General features: G+C 40.6%; 1 protein-coding gene across 2 annotated transcripts in view; it reads right to left on the minus strand.

Annotated features, from left to right (window-relative positions):
- PPM1D (protein phosphatase, Mg2+/Mn2+ dependent 1D) overlaps positions 1 to 19294 on the minus strand; it is a 60050-nt gene that overhangs the window by 13166 nt on the left and 27590 nt on the right. For both annotated transcript variants that reach the window (XM_013971835.2, XM_018064148.1), the window contains exons 3-4: positions 18011 to 18135; positions 479 to 669 (exon numbers count right to left, since the gene is read on the minus strand). In XM_013971835.2, the coding sequence (XP_013827289.2) occupies positions 479 to 669; positions 18011 to 18135 (316 nt within the window). The remainder of the gene's footprint in view (positions 1 to 478; positions 670 to 18010; positions 18136 to 19294) is intronic.

Below are 19294 nucleotides of genomic sequence, written 5' to 3' on the forward strand. Positions count from 1 at the left end.
CCTTGCTTTCAATAACATCACACTTTCCCAAATCTTCCTTTGTCGTTGCTCAGAATGAAGAGATCAATTTTCAAGCAAGCCACGAAGGAAAGAAAAGAGTTTCCTCACTGATGGCTGTTTCCAGGTTTATAGGCATATAGAGTATAGGAATAGGTAGCAGCAGTGCAGGTAACAGAGTCGCCACATGACCCAGCAATTCCAGTCCCAGGTCGATGCGAGAGAACCGAGAACATGGCCACACAGAAACCTGTCCACAAATGCTAACAGCAGCGGCATTCAGAATAGCCAAAAAGTGGAAACAGCTCAAGGATCCATTATTCCCCTAATGAGCTGCAGAAATCTATACTTTATTTTCTTCTCCAGCCAGGGCAAATGCAAAGACCTACTCCACAGGTACACGCTTAGTTCATATTCAAGATCCTGACGAAAGCACCAGAACAATGCGTAGGTGATCATATTGAATTGAGTTACTTCTCACCATCAGGTATTTTTTCTCCTCTTGGTCCTGGCACATTGAGATGGCGTCTTGAGGTGGGATCATATTCCAAAGTCCATCACTTCCCAAGATAATATACTTGTGCTTCTGGGGGTCAAGAGTGTGGACGCTTGTGTCTGGTTCAGGTGACACCACAAACTCGCCACTGAAGAAATCATAGCTCCACAAATCACCTGGGGAGCAGGAGGCAGAAAAAGCCAGAAGCATTATTTCCAAGAGAGTAGTATCCTATCAACAGATTAAAGAAGAAAATCTACATGTTCATCTCAAAAGATGCAGAATAGCATTTGATAACATTCGAAATCCATTCATGATTTTAAAAAAAGAAAAATCCTTAGCAAACCAGAAATTTTTAAAGTTAACTCTCTTATTAACCTGATAAAAGCATGTCTTCTATCACCACTTTTCTTCCAGTTCTATGCAAAGGACCCTTCTCAACACAGTAAGAAAATAAAAATATATCATTTACGTGTATTAGAAAGGAGAAAATAAAACTATCATTACTTGCAGATAAGTTTATTTCTATATAGGAAATCAAAAAAATTAGATAAATTATCAGAACAGGAACACTTAGCAAGGTTGCTAAATACTCAATAAATAAAAGTCAGCAGTATCTCTATATAACAGCAAGAAACAGAAAATATACACAGAGAAATAAATTCTAATCAAAGATAGGAAGATCATGAAGATGTTAAGTCTTCCAAAAATAACCTGTAACGTCAGCGTAATTCCGACTAAAATCCCAAAAGGATTCTTGTAGAATTTGACGAACTGACTCAAAAATGTATAGGAAGGAACTACTGCGCAGCACGGGAACTCTACTCACTATTCTGTAATGATCTATACGAGAAAAGGATCCAAAAAAGAGTGGCTAGAGGTACTAATGTATGTATAACGGATTCATTTTGCTGTATCGCAGACACTAACATGACATTGCAAATCAACCATATTTCAATTAAAAAATTGTTAAATACATTGAAAAGTAGGAAAAAAAATAAAATGTATAGGCAAGAGCAAATGGCCAAGATTAACTAAGATAACTGTGAAGAAAAGATAAAATGAGGGGAACTTGCTCTTTAAGTAGGAGTTCTAGTGGCTAACTGAAAACCTGTTAATCCCGTAGGTCAACAAAATTTGATGTAACCCCCTACATCAAATTGGTAAGGATGAGTGCCAGTCACTTGGAAGAAAACTGCAGAGATAAAAATGAGCATTTTTATGCTTTTAACCTATCTTTGGACGCTAAAAAGTTTTAACCAGTCTTTGGAGATCAATAGTTCACCCTTTCAGTGAACCAGTAAAAGAAGATTCTTACACAGTCATCCTCTCCTTGATTAGCTCCACATAAAACAACGCCTAAAACTTCTGCCTTTCAGAGCGACTGGATGAACACCTCAGAATGTTCAACATAAAAAAACTTTTAGTTGACTCAGCTCATCAACAAGATCAATAAAACAGAAATAGAAAGAAAATTTATAGAAACCATCCATCCTTTTGTGATACACAAGATACCTAAGTAGGACAATATAAACTCTTTGCTCCCTGAAACAGGAAGGAAGGGACAAAGAGAGGAAAACAAATTTCTGCCTCTTTTGTTTGTTGTGATAGTCTTTGGGGAAAGACCTTAAATTAAGAGCAAAAAGTTTTCAGACAAGAGGATAAGCTGTGTTTGCCGCTGCTAAGCAGGTCTGACTTATGCTAAATAAGACAAAGTTCTCTGTCCTCTCATTATTCAAACTTCACCATACTTTCCCATCAGAAATACTGGCCATTTCAACTATGCTCAGAGCAGAAGGAAAGAATAGCTCGAAGCAATTACTCTAATATAAAATAGCAACTCACTGCTAAACCAGCCTCTTGAAAGGGGCAATTCATTCTTCAGAGTAACAAAAGAGAACACATATGACCACTAAAAGCTAGTTATAATCCAGGCCAGCTCACAAAGAAACATTCATCTCTTTATACCAGTAAAAGAAAAATCCCTCGCTGAAACTATAAAAATGAACATGGATGGAAAAACAGTTAAGATAAATATTAAAGTAGCAATTACAGGGTTCATATGTGATGTTAAAAGCCTTCAAAAGTAGTTTTCTCCCAATATTTGGAATTAATATTGCCATTCCAAGCAAGAACTTAGATTTACATACAGCAGAATCCCTAATATGTCTAAAATTAAAATCTACGTTAAAAAAAAAGAAATTCCAACTTTCAATCTAATGCAAACTATATGACCTTGAAGAAGGGTCACAATTTCTCATATGTAAACTAACAATAATATCTTTATAAATTGGAAAATATTTTTAAATAAGTTATTTCACATAACACAAAAACCAAAAGATACAAAAATCTCTGTTCTGACTCATGTGCTTTCTGGTTTTCCACTGAGGGAGTAACTGTTGTCCTCATGTATTCTTCTAGAGATGTCTATATATATATATATATAAGTATATATGTATACTGCTTCTACAAAATCATTCTCTCAAGCTTGCAACTCCCAAATCACTAGTCCCCAATATGCTGTTCATCTCTTTTCTTTCCCACTAAACCTCAATACATTTCCAGAAGAAACATACATTTCTTTTAACTTAAATTTCTGAAACTTTCTTTTATTAATTTTTTTGTTTTTGGCCATACCATGCAGCATGAGAAAAGGGCTTCCTTGGTGGCTCAGCTGGTAAAGAATCTGCCTGCCAAAGCAGGAGACATGGGTTTGATCCCTGGGTCAAGAAGATCCCCTGGAGAAGGAAATGGCAATCCACTCCAGTATTCTTGCCTGCGAAATCCCAGGCACAGAGGAGCCTGGCATCACCAAAGAGCGATTAAACAACAACTTGGCATGTGGGATCTCAGTTTCCTCACCAGGGATCAAACCTGTGGCCCCTACAATGGAACCAAGAAGTCCTAACCACTGGGTCACCAGGGAAGTCCCAAACTCTGGGTTTTGAATAGGACTACATATCAATAACCTCAGACATGCAGATGATACCACCCTTATGGCAGAAAGTGAAGAAGAACTAAAGAGCCTCTTGATGAAAGTGAAAGAAAGTGAAAAGTGAAAGTGAAGTCGCTCAGTCGTGTCCGACTCTTTGCGACCCATGGACTGTAGCCCACCAAGCTCCTCCGTCCATGGGACTCTCCAGGCAAGAATACTGGAGTGGGTTACTTGGCCTAAAGCTCAACGTTCAGAAAACTAAGATCATGGCATCTGGTCCCATCATTTCACGGCAAATAGATGGGGAAACAGTGGAAACAGTGGCTGACTTTATTTTTCTGGGCTCCAAAATCACTGCAGATGATGACTGCAGCCATGAAATCAAAAGATGCTTACTCCTTGGAAGGAAAGTTATGACCAACCTAGACAGCATATTAAAAAGCAGAGACATTATTTTGCTAACAAAGGTCCATCTAGCCAAGGCTATGGTTTTTCCAGTGGTCATGTATGGATGCAAGAGTTGGACTATAAAGAAAGCTGAGCGCTGAAGAAATGAACTCTTTTGAACTGTGGTATTGGGGGAAGATTCTTGAGAATCCTTTGGACTGCAAGGAGATCCAACCAGTACATCCTAAAAGAGATCAGTCCTGGGTATTCACTGGAAGGACTGATGTTGAAGCTGAAACTCCAATACTTTGGCCATCTAATGCAAAGAGCTGACTCATCTGAAAAGACCCTGGTGCTGGGAAAGACTGAGGGCAGGAGGAGAAGGGGGCGACAGAGAATGAGATAGTTGGATGGCATGACCGACTCAATGGACATGAGTTTGGGTGGACTCCGGGAGCTGGTGATGGACAGGGAGGCCTGGTGTGCTGCGGTTCATGGGGTCCCAAAGAGTCGGACACAACTGAGCAACTGAACTGAACAACGAACCTATAGAGCAATTCGGATAGAAGTGTCATCTTAACAATATTGTATTTCTCAACCTGACAATATGGTGTATTTCTTCTTTAATCTGAGCATAAGGATATTTCTTCTATAGAACCACAGTCAGAAAATGTCATGCTGATCCAGAATTGTGTAATCTTCAATTTAAAAATCTTCAAATTTTTCCAATCATCTCAATAATGTCTCTCTTTTTTGGCCACACTGTGTGTCCTGCCTGACCAAGGATCAACCCCGGGCTCCCTCAGTAAAAGTGCTGAGTCCTAACCACTGGATCACCAGGGAATTTTGCAATAAATTTTTTTTTTTTTTTAAAGAAACATTTATGGCTGCGTTGGGTCTTTGTCGCTGCTTTCTCTAGTTGCAGCAAGCAGGGCCTTCTCACTGCAGTGGCTTCTTGTGTTGCAGAGCATGGGCTCCAGGGCTCTCGGGCCTCAGTGGCTGCAGCATGGGACCTCAGCAGTTGTGGTACGCACGCTTAGTCGCTCCCCGGCATGCGGGATCTTCCCAGACCGGGGATTGAGCCTGGGTCCCATGCATTGGCAGGCAGATTCTGAACCACGAGACCACCAGGAAAGTCCAACAACCCTTTTTTTTAATGTCCAGGATCCACTCAAGAATCATTCATTGCATTTAGTTGGCATATTTTTAGTTGTTTTTAACCCAGAACAACTCTCTAGGTTTCGTGATTTTTGTCACTCATGACACTGATAGACGACTGTCAAGTCTCCAGGCCAGCTGTTCTGCAGAATGATCCTTGATTTAGGGTTTTGCTTTCTGTTTGCTTCTTTGTGTTCTGCAAGATATAAAGGCTTGTGTTCAGGTTAAATTTGGTTTTGGCCGGAATACTACATCTTTCTCAGCTAGGAGGTACACTGTCAGTCTGTGCCATCGGCAATGCCGAGTTTGATCATTCAGTTAAACTGCTGTCCACCAGCACTGTAAAGGTATCCCCAAGTAATCTGAAGGGTGATGGTTTGAGACTGTGTGAAATACCCTGTTCCTTACCAAAAAATGCCAGGTTTTAGCATCCATTAATGATTCTTGCACAAATCACATGTTATTGTAATGGCTGTAAACTGAAGACGGAACACTAACCTTTATTAGTTGTCTTTCCCCATCTATGTATTTTTGGCCGCAATGGGTCGTTGCGGCACTCAAGCTTTCTCTAGCTGTGGCCTCTAGTTGCAGTGCCCGGGCTTCTCATTGTGGTGGCTTCTCTTGTTGCGGAGCAGAGCCTCTAGAGCCTGGGCTCAGGAGTCGTGGCACACAGGCTTCGATGCTCCGCAACATGCTGAATCTTCCTGGACCAGGGATCGCACCTGTGTCCCCTGCACTGGCAGGTGATTCTTAACCACGGGACCACCAGACAAGCCCCTAATTATCTTGTCTAAAGAAAAGCTTTCCATTCTTCTACTTCTTTATAATCTTTTTGTTTCAGTATGGACTTAGGGAGTCTCCTGCACTTCAGGTAGACTCTTTACACTGAGCCACCAGAGAAGTCTTCTACATGGCCTTCAGTTCGGTTCAGTCATTCAGTCGTGTCTGACTCTTTGCGACCCCATGGACTGCAGCACGCCAGGCTTCCCTGTCCATCATCACCCCTGAAGCTTACTCAAACGCACGTCCATCGAGTCGGTGATGCCATCCAACCAGCGCATCCTCTGTCTCCCCCTTCTCCTCCTGCCTTCAATCTTTTCCAGCATCAGGGTCTTTTCCAATGAGTCAGCTCGTCACAGCAGGTGGCCAAAGTATTGGCGTTTCAGCTTTAGCATCAGTCCTTCCAATGAATATTCAGGACTGATTTCCTTTAGGATGGACTGGTTGGATCTCCTTGAAGTCCAAGGGTCCTTCAAGAGTCTTCTCCAACTCCACTTCTGCGCTCAGCTTTCTTTATAGTCCAACTCTCACATCCACACATGACTACTGGAAAAACCATAGCTTTGACTAGACAGACTTTTGTTGGCAAAGTAATGTCTCTGCTTTTTAATACGCTGCCTAGGTTGGTCATAGCTTTTTTTCCAAGGAGCAAGCATGCTTTAATTTTATGGCTGCAGTCACCATCTGCAGTGATTTTGGAGCCCCCAAAAATAAAGTCTCTCACTGTTTCCATTATTTCCCATGGCTTTACCTGAGATCAAATGAGTAGGAATCAGAATTGAGCTAAGTATTTTTATCATTGGTCTAGGGTTTGTACACCATTAAATGGGCACAGAATGTTCTTCCTCTACATACTGAAGGGAGGGATACATCATGGCAGATGCTGCTGGTTGCCTGTTCAATGGCCATTTCCCTTTTGCTCTCACTAGGGACACTGGAATGATACCAGATGAGAATAAGGCCTTTCTTCTGGGGTTCAGCGTGTTCTCTGCTCACTCCTGAGACACCCTGTGGCCAGCAGGGTGCAGGACACCTCGTAGCCCTTATCCCTAGGGAATTTCAGCATCACCTCCTCACACTCACTCCTTGAGTGGCTTCCCACGAAGAGGTTCTCAGCAACTTTTGTCTCACCTAATCTATCCTCAAAACTAAACCAAAATCATCTCTTTAAAACACAGATTTAAGGCGGATGGTGGTGGTGGCTGCACAACAATTTAAATGTGCTTAGGTCCGTCTAGTCAAGGCTATGGTTTTTCCAGTGGTCATGTATGGATGCAAGAGTTGGACGGTGAAGAAAGCTGAGCGCTGAAGAATTGATGCTTTTGAACTGTGGTGCTGGAGAAGACTCTTGAGAGTCCCTTGGACTGCAAGGAGATCCAACCAGTCCATTCTAAAGGAGATCAGCCCTGGGTGTTCTTTGGAAGGAATGATGCTAAAGCTGAAACTCCAGTACTTTGGGCACCTCATGCAAAGAGTTGACTCATTGGAAAAAACTCTAATGCTGGGAGGGATTGAGGGAAGGAGGAAAAGGGGACAACAGAGGATGAGATGGCTGGATGGCATCACCGACTCGATGGACGTGAGTTTGAGTGAACTCTGGGAGTTAGTGATGGACAGGGAGGCCTGGCGTGCTGCAATTCATGGGGTCCCAAAGAGTCGGACACGACTGAGCAACTGAACTGAACTGAATATACTTCAACTGAACTGAATTCTTAAAATGATTAAAATGGTAGATTTTGTTATAGGTCTTTTGCCATAATTAACACACACACACACACACCTAGTTGCTTCCCTAACTCTGCAATAGTTTACTCTTACATAACTCCTAACCACAGCCTAGGAAAATGCAGTCTTTTCTCACTTGATCAACGCCTCTTACTCTCATGCCTATCTATGTTCCACACACCCTACTCAGAGCCCCTTATGTCCGCCAGGCCTCCTCCTATCACAGAGCTGTTCACAAATGCAGTTCTTATGCCAAGAACACATTTCCTTCCCCTATTAGCTTTTGTAATTCTTCAAAGCTCAGTTCAAACATCACTTCAGTGGCTCTCCAGTTAGGTAAAATATTCCTATTTAAAGTTCTCTTTAACAGACATACAAATACTTAAGAGTTGTCATTTCTTACTTCTTTTTGTGATCACTTGATGAACACCTCTCCCCTTCTCTAAACCATAAGCTTCCTTGAGGGCAAAGACCTGTGTTTGGCACTATCGTTTTTCAGTCGCTAAGTCAGGTCTGACTCTTTGCAACCCCATGGACTGCAGCACACCAGGCTCCCCTGTCCTTCACAATCTTCTAGAGTTTTCTCAAACTCACGTCCATTGAGTCGGTGATGCTATCCAACCATCTCATCCTCTGTTGCCCTCTTCTACTCCTGTCCTCAGTCTTTCCCAGCATCAAGGTGTCTGCACTCAAATATCTGTACAATGAATCAATGATTTATAAGACTCACATGCAATTCCATCAAGGAGACACTAGGAGGCACCTTTGCTACATCTGCCCTCAAGTAATTTTGATCACCAACAATACAAATTTTGATAAGCAAACTTCTCTCCCAAAAAGCTAGAAGAAAAATGACTATTAACCATAAGAATGGTGCTAAATACTGTAATTTAATTTTACTACGGGCCAGTAAGAATTACCACGCAACAAGTTAAACTTTAACAAAGCATTTCTCTTAGCTTAAATATTCAAATCTAAAGGATATTATCTTTTTAATGCTGTACACCTTAAACTTAATATACAGTACTATATGTCAGTTAAATCTCAATGAAGGTATTTGAGGTGAAAATATGGGATAGGAAAATAAAATCAAGAGAAAAATCAGAACTGATGTTTTTCATTACTGAAACAATATCATCTCTCCCATAGTCTTTTTATACAAAAAGATCCATTTATCTTCATACATTTGTTTACAAAATTATGTTAATGCAGTTGCCATAGGACATTACTGTAACAATTGTATTTTATCTCCTACATGGTGTTTTGCACTGGTTGAGTGGATCTTTCCCATAAACTGTGATTATTTCTTCCCTTTTTAAAACAACAGTAGCAAACCCTCTCCTGGGTTTTGACTCCAGCTAGAGCCCCATCTCTCCTTCCCAAATTCCTAGGAAGAGTGTCTAAAACTTGTTATATCAAAATTTCCTCTTCTCGCTCTTTCTTGAACCAACCCCAGTTACAACTGTGGTCTCACTATCCAACCAAAAGCCACTTTGTCAAGGTCACCAATGACTTTCACATCACCTCTCAAATCTTTGCTTTCCCTGAGCTTTCAACAGTATTTAAATGCATTTTTTTAAAATTGAGGTATAACTGACATATATAAGGAAATACTCACCTTCTTGAAATACTTTATTCTCTTAGTTTTTAGGACACCCTCCCGAGCTATCTTCTATTTGACTTGTGGCTCTTTCTGTCTTGTCTTACCCCATTCCTCCATTCACGCCCCTACCTCTTAACAGTGAAAGTATCTCAGGGCTCAGTCACTGGACCTTTCCGTTTCTTCCCCTCCCCTTTTCTACCTACACTCAATCCCTTGATTCAGCCACACACTGATGTCTTTAGCCTAGCTCTCACTAGCTGATTCTCATAACCAGAAGCCAAATGGATATCACTGCTTCAATATCTGATAAGCACCTTGAATGTAACTTGTCTGAAACTGAACTCCTGACCGGCCCCTACTAATGCGCTCTGGCCCCTACTAATGCGCTCTGGTCTTTGCTCCATCAGTTAATGGCAACTCTTCCTTTCAAGTTCCTCAGATTAAAAAAAAAAATTATGAAAAGGACACTGAGGATTGTTGCTCCCTCTGCCTGAATCCTCAGGCCCTAGTCACCCCCAGGCCCTCACCTCTGCACTCCAGCGTCATCTCTTCACACCTCCTCTGACCATTCCATTTAAAATTATGACTCCCGCCTCCCACAATGTTTCCTGCTTTATTTTTCACGCCAGCACTTTTCACTGCTTACCACAATATATATTCTACTTATTTATTTTAGTTTATCATGTTTGCCCCTCCTATAAAGTACGATCCATGGGTCAAGAAATCTTCACCTGTTTCATTCACTGCCAAATCCTCAAAACCTAGAGCAGTATGTGTAACATAGCAGGCATTTAATAAATACTTGGTGAATGAATAAACAATCATGAAGAAGCGGGGCCTCTGTGCAGTTTTAGAATATTTGCACATACTGATACTTCTTAAGAAGTAAAGCTTAATCCCCCTCCACTTAAGGGCAGACTGAGTGACTCACTGCTAACCAAAAAAAAAAAATATGGAGGAGGTGATGAGATGTCACTTATTTATGGTACTAGATCATAAAAGCACATCATGGCTGCTTCCCTGTTCTCTCAGATCACTCACTCCAAGAAGGCGGCTCTACTCGCTCCACGGCATGAAGACACAGCAAACAGCCCTACAGATAAGCCCACTGGGCAAGGAATGGAAGCCTCCTGGCAACGGCCCTGTGAGTAGGTCGTCCTAGAAGTGAATGCCCCACCCCATTCAAGCTTTCAGAACAAAGTCATACTTGACAGTTTGACTGCAACCACTCGAGAGACCCTTGAGACAAAACCACCTAGTTAAGGCATTCCCAAGTTCCTAAGCCACAGAAACCATGGGAGATGATAAATGTTTTGAACTGTTAGGTTTGGGAATATTCTGTTAAGACAGCAATAGATTCTTAATACAGTGAGATTTTAATAGCCTGGTATAATCACTTGGGGGGAGAAACTTGGCATCACATAATAATGCTAAAGATATACATGTCTTTATACATCTTGGACTGTGCTTTCCAAGTGATATGCCGTGGATGGTCTAAGCGTGACCGTGGGTCAACAGGGTAGGTCCTGAGTGGCTAGAACCTCTAGGTCAGTTGCCCACAGCCTTGAGTAGCCTTCCCTCTTTATTCTAAAATATTATCTTATTATTTGTGTGTCATGGTACTTTAAAAGTTGGTGAGTAATATAATGCAACCCAGCAATTCCATTTCTAGTTATGTGCCTTAAATAAATCTCATAGATGTACACAAGGAGGTATTTATTGCAGCATTTTTGGTAATAGCAAATGTGTGCATATAACCTAAATGTCCACCAATCAGGGCACAGAGGGAAAAACTATAGGTTCATATTGGAACTGAATGTACAGCAGTTAATGCATGAACTAGAATCATATAAAAACATGGATAAATCTAGAAATAATGCACGGTGAAAAAACAGCTAGTTGGAAAAGCTATTTTAAATACAATGGAAAGCTAACCAAGGATCAACTATTTTAACATTACCATGCACTCTCAGAACTATAAGAAACCCAGTTTTATATTCTCTAGCTTCTGAGCCAATGTAGACATCTCTGTCAACCACCCAAGCACTTTTAGTGAAGGAAAGGCTCACTACAGTTCACAAAATAATGTTATTATTTTTTATCATCTGTAATAATTCTGTTTTACTGAGCTAAAATATGGTTCTCTCTTTTATAGTTCATCACACCTTTTTTCTGAGAATTTTCACCTGTTGCTCTCATTTTTGCATGCTCAGTTTTTTGAAACATTCAGTACTTGGAAGCTCCCCGCCCCCTACACCCTTGGCTGAGCCACACAGCTTATGGGATGTCAGTTCCCCAACCAGGGACTGAACCCAGGCCATGGCAGTGAAAGCCCAGAATCCTAACCGCTAGGCCACCAGGAAGCTCTCAACACCTTTTTAAAATCAGGTTAATTTCTCTTCTAGATGACAAAACTTCACAAATACTAACCCAGCTATAGGTGTCCTCAGTATTTTGATTCCAGGTTATACTCTGCCCATTTATCCTGTTTAAGTTTAGGAGAGTGGCAGCAGCATCCAGTGGAAAGAGTGGGGAAAATGTTTATTTATGGCTGCGTCAGGTCTTATTCACACTTGCAGGCTTAGTTGCCCTACAGCATGAGGGATTAGTTCCCTGACCAGGGACTGAACCTGTGTCCCCTGGAATGAAAGGCAGATTCTCAATCACAGGACCACTAGGGAAGGTCCAAACTTATACTTGTAAGTTGAACAAAGCTGTATGCAAAATCCCACCTACACAGACTTGGTCAATTGACTAATCTGGAAAGGCAGTTTCTTAACTGATAAGTAGGACAGTCTACTGTATTACTGCATTCTAAGACTATACTAGTTTTTTATGGCTAAACTACACCTAGGGGTTTCCCAGGTGGCTCAGTGGTAAAGAATCCTCCTGCCAATGCAGGAGACATAGGTTCGATCCCTGGTCAGGAAGATAGCTTGGGGAAAGAAATGGCAGTAGAAGGAAACCTACTCCAGATTCCTGCCTGGAAAATCCCATGGACAGAGGAGCCTGGCAGGCTAGTCTATGGAGTTGCAAAGAACTGGACATGACCAAGCGACTGAGTACACATGCACGTAACACTGCAGAATTATCTCGTGCTCATCAGCAATCAACAAAAAAGACAGCAAAACAAAAAACCCTAGTTCTCTCTCAAATGAAATGCTACGAAAGCAGATAATCTCCCAAAGCATATTATGAACTTAAACCTAGCACTTTTTATTTACTTTTATTGAATTTTATATTATTACAGCCAGCCTATTAAAAAAAAAATCTCATCTGGAGATCATTTCAAATGTATAAAGTGATAAAAATCAAAACATATCAAAGAACCCCCATCTTTACTCAGATTCATTATCGCTGACATTTTGCCCCATTTGCTTGCTTTCGATCTACATATGTATAAAGATTCTGTGCACGCAACCTTGCAACAAAAGTGTTTTAAATAATAGTCTTTTATCCCTAAATACTTCAAAGTGTATTTTCTAAGAATAAGGACACCGCAGTTATCAACTTCATAAATTTATATTAATATAACATGAACCTAATATACTACCTACCATTCATATTCTGAATTGTTAGATGGCCTAATAATATCCTTTATAGGATCCAGTTGAGGAGCCAGAATAGCACTTACTTAGAACATTTCTTTAGCCTCCTTCATCTAGATTGCAGCCATGCATTCTTGACCAGGTACTACCTAGGGGAAGTATGTATCACACATCTGAAGGCATACAATGTACTCATTAGTGACGGTGATTTTCATCATTCAATGTGTTGCCTGATTTCTCTACTCTCTAATTACTATTTTTTCTCCCTGGCAACTAAAAGTAGTTAAGCAATGCTAATAATATTCTGTTGCTTACATACTTCTGAATATGCATAATACACAAAATCGAGAACTACACACATTATTTCTTTCTCTAGATAGTTAATGTTGAAACTAAGCTAAGGGGGAAAAAAATCACATCACTAAAGATCTCTTCAACTACACACTCATCTATTAATTTTGTATTGATTAATATATCCTGCAAAAAAGCCCATCTATTATTCAGCCTCCACCTTCCCATCCTTGTTGTTCAGTTGCCCAGTCATGTCCGACTCTTTGTGACCCTATGGACTGCAGAAAGCCAGGCTGCTCTGTCCCTCACCATCTCCCAAAGTTTGCCCAATTTCATGTCTATTGCATTGGTGATGCCATCCAGCAATCTCATCCTCTGATACCCCCTTTTCCTTCCGCCCTCAATCTTTCCCAGCATCAGGGACTTTTCCAATGAGTCAGCTATTCGCATCAGATAACCAAAATAATAGAGCTTCAGCTTTAGCATCAGTCTCCTCAACGAATATTCAGGATTAATTTCCCTTAAGGTTGACTGATTTGATCTCCTTACTGTCCAAGGGACTTTCAGGAGTCCTTGAGCACCACAGTTTGAAGGCATCAACTCTTTGGCATTCTGCCTTCTTTACGGTCCAGCTCTCACAACCATATGTGACCACTGGGAAGACCATAGTCTTGACCATATGAACCTTTCTCGGCAAAGTGATGTCTCTGCTTTTCAACACACTGCCTAACTTTGTCATAGCTTTCCTGCCAAGAAGCAATCATCTTCTATCTCACAGCTGCAGTCACCATCCGCAGTGATCTTACAGCCCAAGAAAAGGAAATCTGTCACTACTTTACCGTCCCCCCCTCTATTTGCCATGAAGTAATGGAGCCGGATGACACGATCTTAGCTTTTTTAATATTTAATTTTAAGCCAGCTTTTTCACTCCCCTCCTTCATCCTCAAGAGGCTCTTTAGTTCCTCTTCACTTTCTGCCATTTCCCCACCCTAACACCATCCCAATAAAAACCAACACAGTATGTAATACAGAAACTTGACTTAGTAGCAATTCACAAGAGAAATATCTAGAGATCTGAGCTTAATAAGCCAACTAATGTGAAAAGATTACTAAAAGCTAATGACAGTCATAATTCTAAAACTCCATTATTACAAGCACAATGCTCAGGGAGCAGGAACTACATATTTCCACTGTACTTCAAACTGATGAGACCACATCTTGCAGTGTTCTTAACTCTGGAATCACGTTTATTGGGGGAAATATCCAGAGGGATAGGACAAGACTAATGGAAGGTCTGAAGTCAGCCTAGAGAAACATGCTAGCCGGTTCTGAACAGGTAAATGACCGTCATTATGCGAAAAGGTAGACACACTGACCTGTCTGAAAGCTTCATGGAGACAGATTTTAACTCATGGACTGTCTAATAATGCAACAACGTGTCCTTAAAAACATAAAGTAAAGATTACGGAAGATACGCATGTGTGCTGAATCATTTATCTGAACTACTCCAGCACTGCACCTGAACAGACCAGCAATGTTAGAAACAGGAACACCAGTTGGCTCTTCTGCTCTTTCTGCTGCTCCTTCTCCTCCTCTCTGAAGTCACATAGGGTTTCAAGGCTTACGTGAAAAGCAAGGCACACACACACTCACATACTCCAGATAAACTGGCATCTGCTTTTCTAAACTGAAGTTCACCTTACTTTTGAACCTGGAGGAAGACCTTGCCCTCAGTCCATGTTGAGTTCCCCATGAAACTCCTCTCCATTCTTCAGGAATATTCATTCCTTGCCTCCCATGCCCTCGGGAGCTCACTAATGCTACAAATGGCGATAGTTAACTTGAAATTTGCCATCTACCTGAAAAGTAAAGAAAAGCTGACTATCACTTTCCCCCCTCTTTTTTCCTTGCTAACAGTTGAAGGGTCAATTATATCACATATATACTATGAGTGAATGGCCTGGGTAACTAAGACAAAAATCTATAAAACAGGTGCTTAGAAACTGCTACAGGCCCCCAAAATGGCACCCTGGGCTCCAATGTTATTACCCTATAATTTTAGCCAGTATGATCCTTTAAAAACAAACTCGATCATGTCATTGCCCTACTTTAGTAAATAACAATAGTAACAACAACTAACATTTACAGAGCATTTACTATGTACCAGGCACTATATTAAGCACTTTGCATGTGTCAAGTTACCCAATACCCACAACAGTATGAAGCAGGCCCCACTTTACAGCTGAAAATAGTCACAATATATTAAGTAATTTTCCCAAGTCTGTACAGTAAATGACAACACTGGGGTTGGAAACCTAGGAACTGTGGCTCGAGTCTACCTCTTAATCACTGGGGTTTATTTCCTCTCCTCCTCTTCAATCCCCTCCCAAAATCATTTAAAATAAAATTCCTTCTCATGCTCTAAAAAGCCTTGCAGGATTTAGTCCTTGCCTACCACCCATAATGTCTTCATCACACGTCTTTCCTTAGTCTGTACCACCCTTCTCATCAGGCAAGCGTCCTCATCTTCACCCTCATTTTAAATCTCTACCTTCTCTCTCTCACTAAAGACAAGGAGCCCTTTCCTTCCAGCGTTAGGGTTCTTTGCATACAAATGACAATTTCCAGTTCAGGTTAACTTAGGTCAGGGTACTTCCAAACAATTAAGCAGGAAAATCCAATCACATCAATGAGCACTGCCAAAGGAGGTCAATCATCACATGGACGTATTCATACCAACCAGGTTTCTTGGCTTTTAATTTTGATCCTTACTGGATTCACAATTCAAAATCACGGAACAGGGAATCTAACTGATCCAGCTGGGGTCATATGCCTGACCATTTATATTTTACTAAAGGACTCTAAACAGGAATGTCTAAACTAAGACTGCACAGAGTAGGGGAGATACAGTTTCCCAAAAGGGAGTCAGGACATTATTCAGTAGGGAAAAAGAATATGTGCTGAACAACCCCCACCGCCGTTCCTCCCAAGTCCAACGTCCACCAGTTGCCTGACGGCCGCTGCAAGTGTTACGCCTTTGCTTGGACTTGGCCCCTTTCCCTCCTTCAGGTCTTATTCAAAGGCCACTTTTTAAAAGAATCTTCCTTAATCATCCTCTCCAAAGTACCTCTTCTCCTGGCCACCATCTATCCCTTCCATCAACTACTGGCATATCATATTGCTTAATTCCTTTTCAATGCTTTTTAAAAGAATTTTCTCATTTGTTTGCTTATTATCAATTCTCCCCATAAGATTATAGGGTCCATGAAGGTTGGGACTACGTGTACTTGATCAAATACCACAGATGAACAAGGAACAGTAGCATGATCTTTTAAAAAATGCAAATGAGGTAATATTACTCTTTAGCTTAATATCCTTCAATGTTTCCCAGTAACCTTAGTCTAGAACAAAAATATCTGATGTTTACATTTGCCTCAATTAACTCCCAACTTTTGATAATTCCTAGAACATGCCAAGCTCTTTCCCAATTCAGGATCCATGCCTAGAATATTCTTCAACAGGCTCTTCACAAAACCTGATTCTTAGCCGTCACATCTCAGCTAAAATAACACTTCCTAAAAGGATCATTTCCATCACACTACCTAAGATAGATTTTCCCTTCTAAATTATTCTTTATCACAGGACCCCTGTGATTTCTTTCTTTCTTTCATATTTCCTAGTCTGTTAATTATTTCATTTACAAATCAGTTCAGTTCAGTTCAGTCGCTCAGTCATGTCCAACTCTTTGTGACCCCATGGACTGCAGCAACTCCCGGAATTTACTCAAACTCTTGTCCATCGAGCTGGTGATGCCATCCAACCATCTCATCCTCTGTCGTTCCCTTCTCCTCCCACCTTCAGTCTTTCCCAGCATCAGTGTCTTTTCCAATGAGCCAGTTCTTCGCATTAGGTGGCCAAGGTATTGCATTTTCAGCTTCAGCATCAGTCCTTCCAATGAATATTCAGGCCTGATTTCCTTTAGGGTTGCCTGGTTTGAGCTCCTTGCAGTCCCAGGGACTCGCAAGAGTCTTCTCCAACACCATAGTTCAAGAGCATCGATTCTTCGGCGTTCAGCTTTCTTTATAGTCCAACTCTCACATCCCTACATGACCACTGGAAAAACCATAGCTTTGACTAGACAAACCTTTGTTGGCAAAGTAATGTCTCTGCTTTTTAATATGCTGTACAGGTTGGTCATAGCTTTTCTTCCATGGAGCAAGCATCTTTTAATTTTATGGCTGCAATCACCACCTGCAGTGATTTTGGAGCCCAAAAAAACAGTCTCTCACTGTTTACAGTACAGTGTACAAGCTACCTTTTACAATGTACAAGCTTACCTTTTACAATGTACAAGCTTACCTTTTACAATGCACAAGCTTACCTTTTAAAAAAACTGAAATATAATTGACCTGCAATATTATACTAGGCTCAGAACAGGTTTACTTCTTTATCACCCATCTCCCCAACTATTTATTCTTGCTCCCTGAGGGCAGAGTGTATCTGTATCATCACTCCAAACCCTAATACAGTACCTGGAACCAAGTTAGTGCTCAAGTATCTTTAGAGGAAGAAGGAGAGAAGGAAAAAAATGGTGTTTTCTAAGAGAAATTTTCTTTAGAAGAAAATTTAACTAGTACATCCAAAGTAAGATATTTCTATAGTTACAATCCTCTAGCCTTCCTTCCAAAACAAAACAGAACAGAAAATAAGTATGTTAATTTTGTCACAATTTACTTTGCTAGCTAATGAAAAAGAAAAAAGAGCTTTGAAGGCTCTGAAGAGAAATTTGAAGGGCTGAAGTAGGAAAGGACATTTAGAAACAGTTTTAAGGCTAACATCAAGCCTAGGCACACATTTACTTCCTTAGGAATAAATGGAAACTATCAGACCATTGAACATAACTCAGGATCAAAGAGCAAACGGCACTGATAATCCTCCTCTCAATTAGGTTTTCAATCATTTACTACAGTATCTATTTGCACACTCAGCATGTGCCAAATGAGGGTTTGATTCTCAGTCTTGTCTTTTATTTTACCACCATACGCTGCAGAACATCCAACATGGTTTCACCAAACAGAAGTCCTACTTACCAAGTGCTCTGGCTACTGCCAGAAAGGGAATCTGGTCAATGACTGTGCTCCTCCTCACAGGTCCATTGTGAGTGAGCCGAGGCCGTTTCCAAACCACACGGTTCACCCCAGACTTGTTCATCACGCTGAAAGACAAGAGTTCACAGAAATACACTAAGTGATCACAATATATCAACTCAAGTAGTTCCACATGTTAAATAACTGTTACAATCAGATTGTATTATCACAAAATAATGATTCATCTGCTTTAGACACGTGCATAAATCAAAGTTCCTGTTCATAAGGCAAAGACAAAATAGGGTACATTAAGATGAGAATTTGGAGATTTAGGGAGCACAGAGGAACAGAAATGAGTAGGTAGCATGTATACAAAAGCAAGATAATTTGATAACTGAGAAAACTGAGGGGAGGAAGAAGTGGTTATAAAAGAAGAAGGAATACATAAAAGAAGTCGAAAAGGTTGTATAGTTTTTGAAGGATTTAAGGGTACTGAAAACAGAACTTCCGCTTTAGTATTTTTGATCTGAGGAATTAACAAGAAATGCCTCACTAGAAATACCTATGTATTTAGATATTTCTGTATTTAGAAATGTGAGACTAGACCTTGGAAACAGATCAGCTGTAGAGAGAGAGATGTGGGAGTTAGAGAACAAGAAAACCCTCCTAGAAACTTGGTATAGGAACAAGAAAAATCTGTAATTAATACACAGAGTAGTTACTACACTCCAGGGTGCCTAACATATTGAAATATGGTCAAATATTTCAGCAAAAAGCGTAATACTAAAAACACAGTAGAGATGGTCTCTCAACCTATGCCCGAATGACTGAAATGGGAAACTGGCCCTTAAATCAATTTAACTATAATCTGCCTGGAATTAAAAAATAAATAAATAAAAGAAAAACGTTTCCCTGGAAGGTTTAAAAAAGTTGAGGGGAAGAGTGGAAAGAGCATTTCCAAGAAACCAATATTAGCCTGCCTGATATCAGGGTTACCTGCCAGATAGATACACGCACAAGACTGGATTCCTGACTCTCAACGATAGGTGACATTCAAGTTACTAAATTCAGTCTTCACACTCAAGTCCCAGGTGTGCACTGAAACCCTCTGATTACAGTCTGAAATTCATTTCATCTATGGCAGGTCAGCTGACAATCACCTGTGGTCCTCTTGTCAGTTACTCTTCTCCTTATTAATGAGCACTATGACATCCTGATATACACGTGAGTCTCAACAGTTTACTATGCTGACTGTGAGTAGCATGACTCTGTCCCCCTAAACTTAAT

This window comes from Capra hircus, chromosome 19, assembly GCF_001704415.2.
Source record: "Capra hircus breed San Clemente chromosome 19, ASM170441v1, whole genome shotgun sequence".
Classification (NCBI taxonomy): domain Eukaryota; kingdom Metazoa; phylum Chordata; class Mammalia; order Artiodactyla; family Bovidae; genus Capra; species Capra hircus.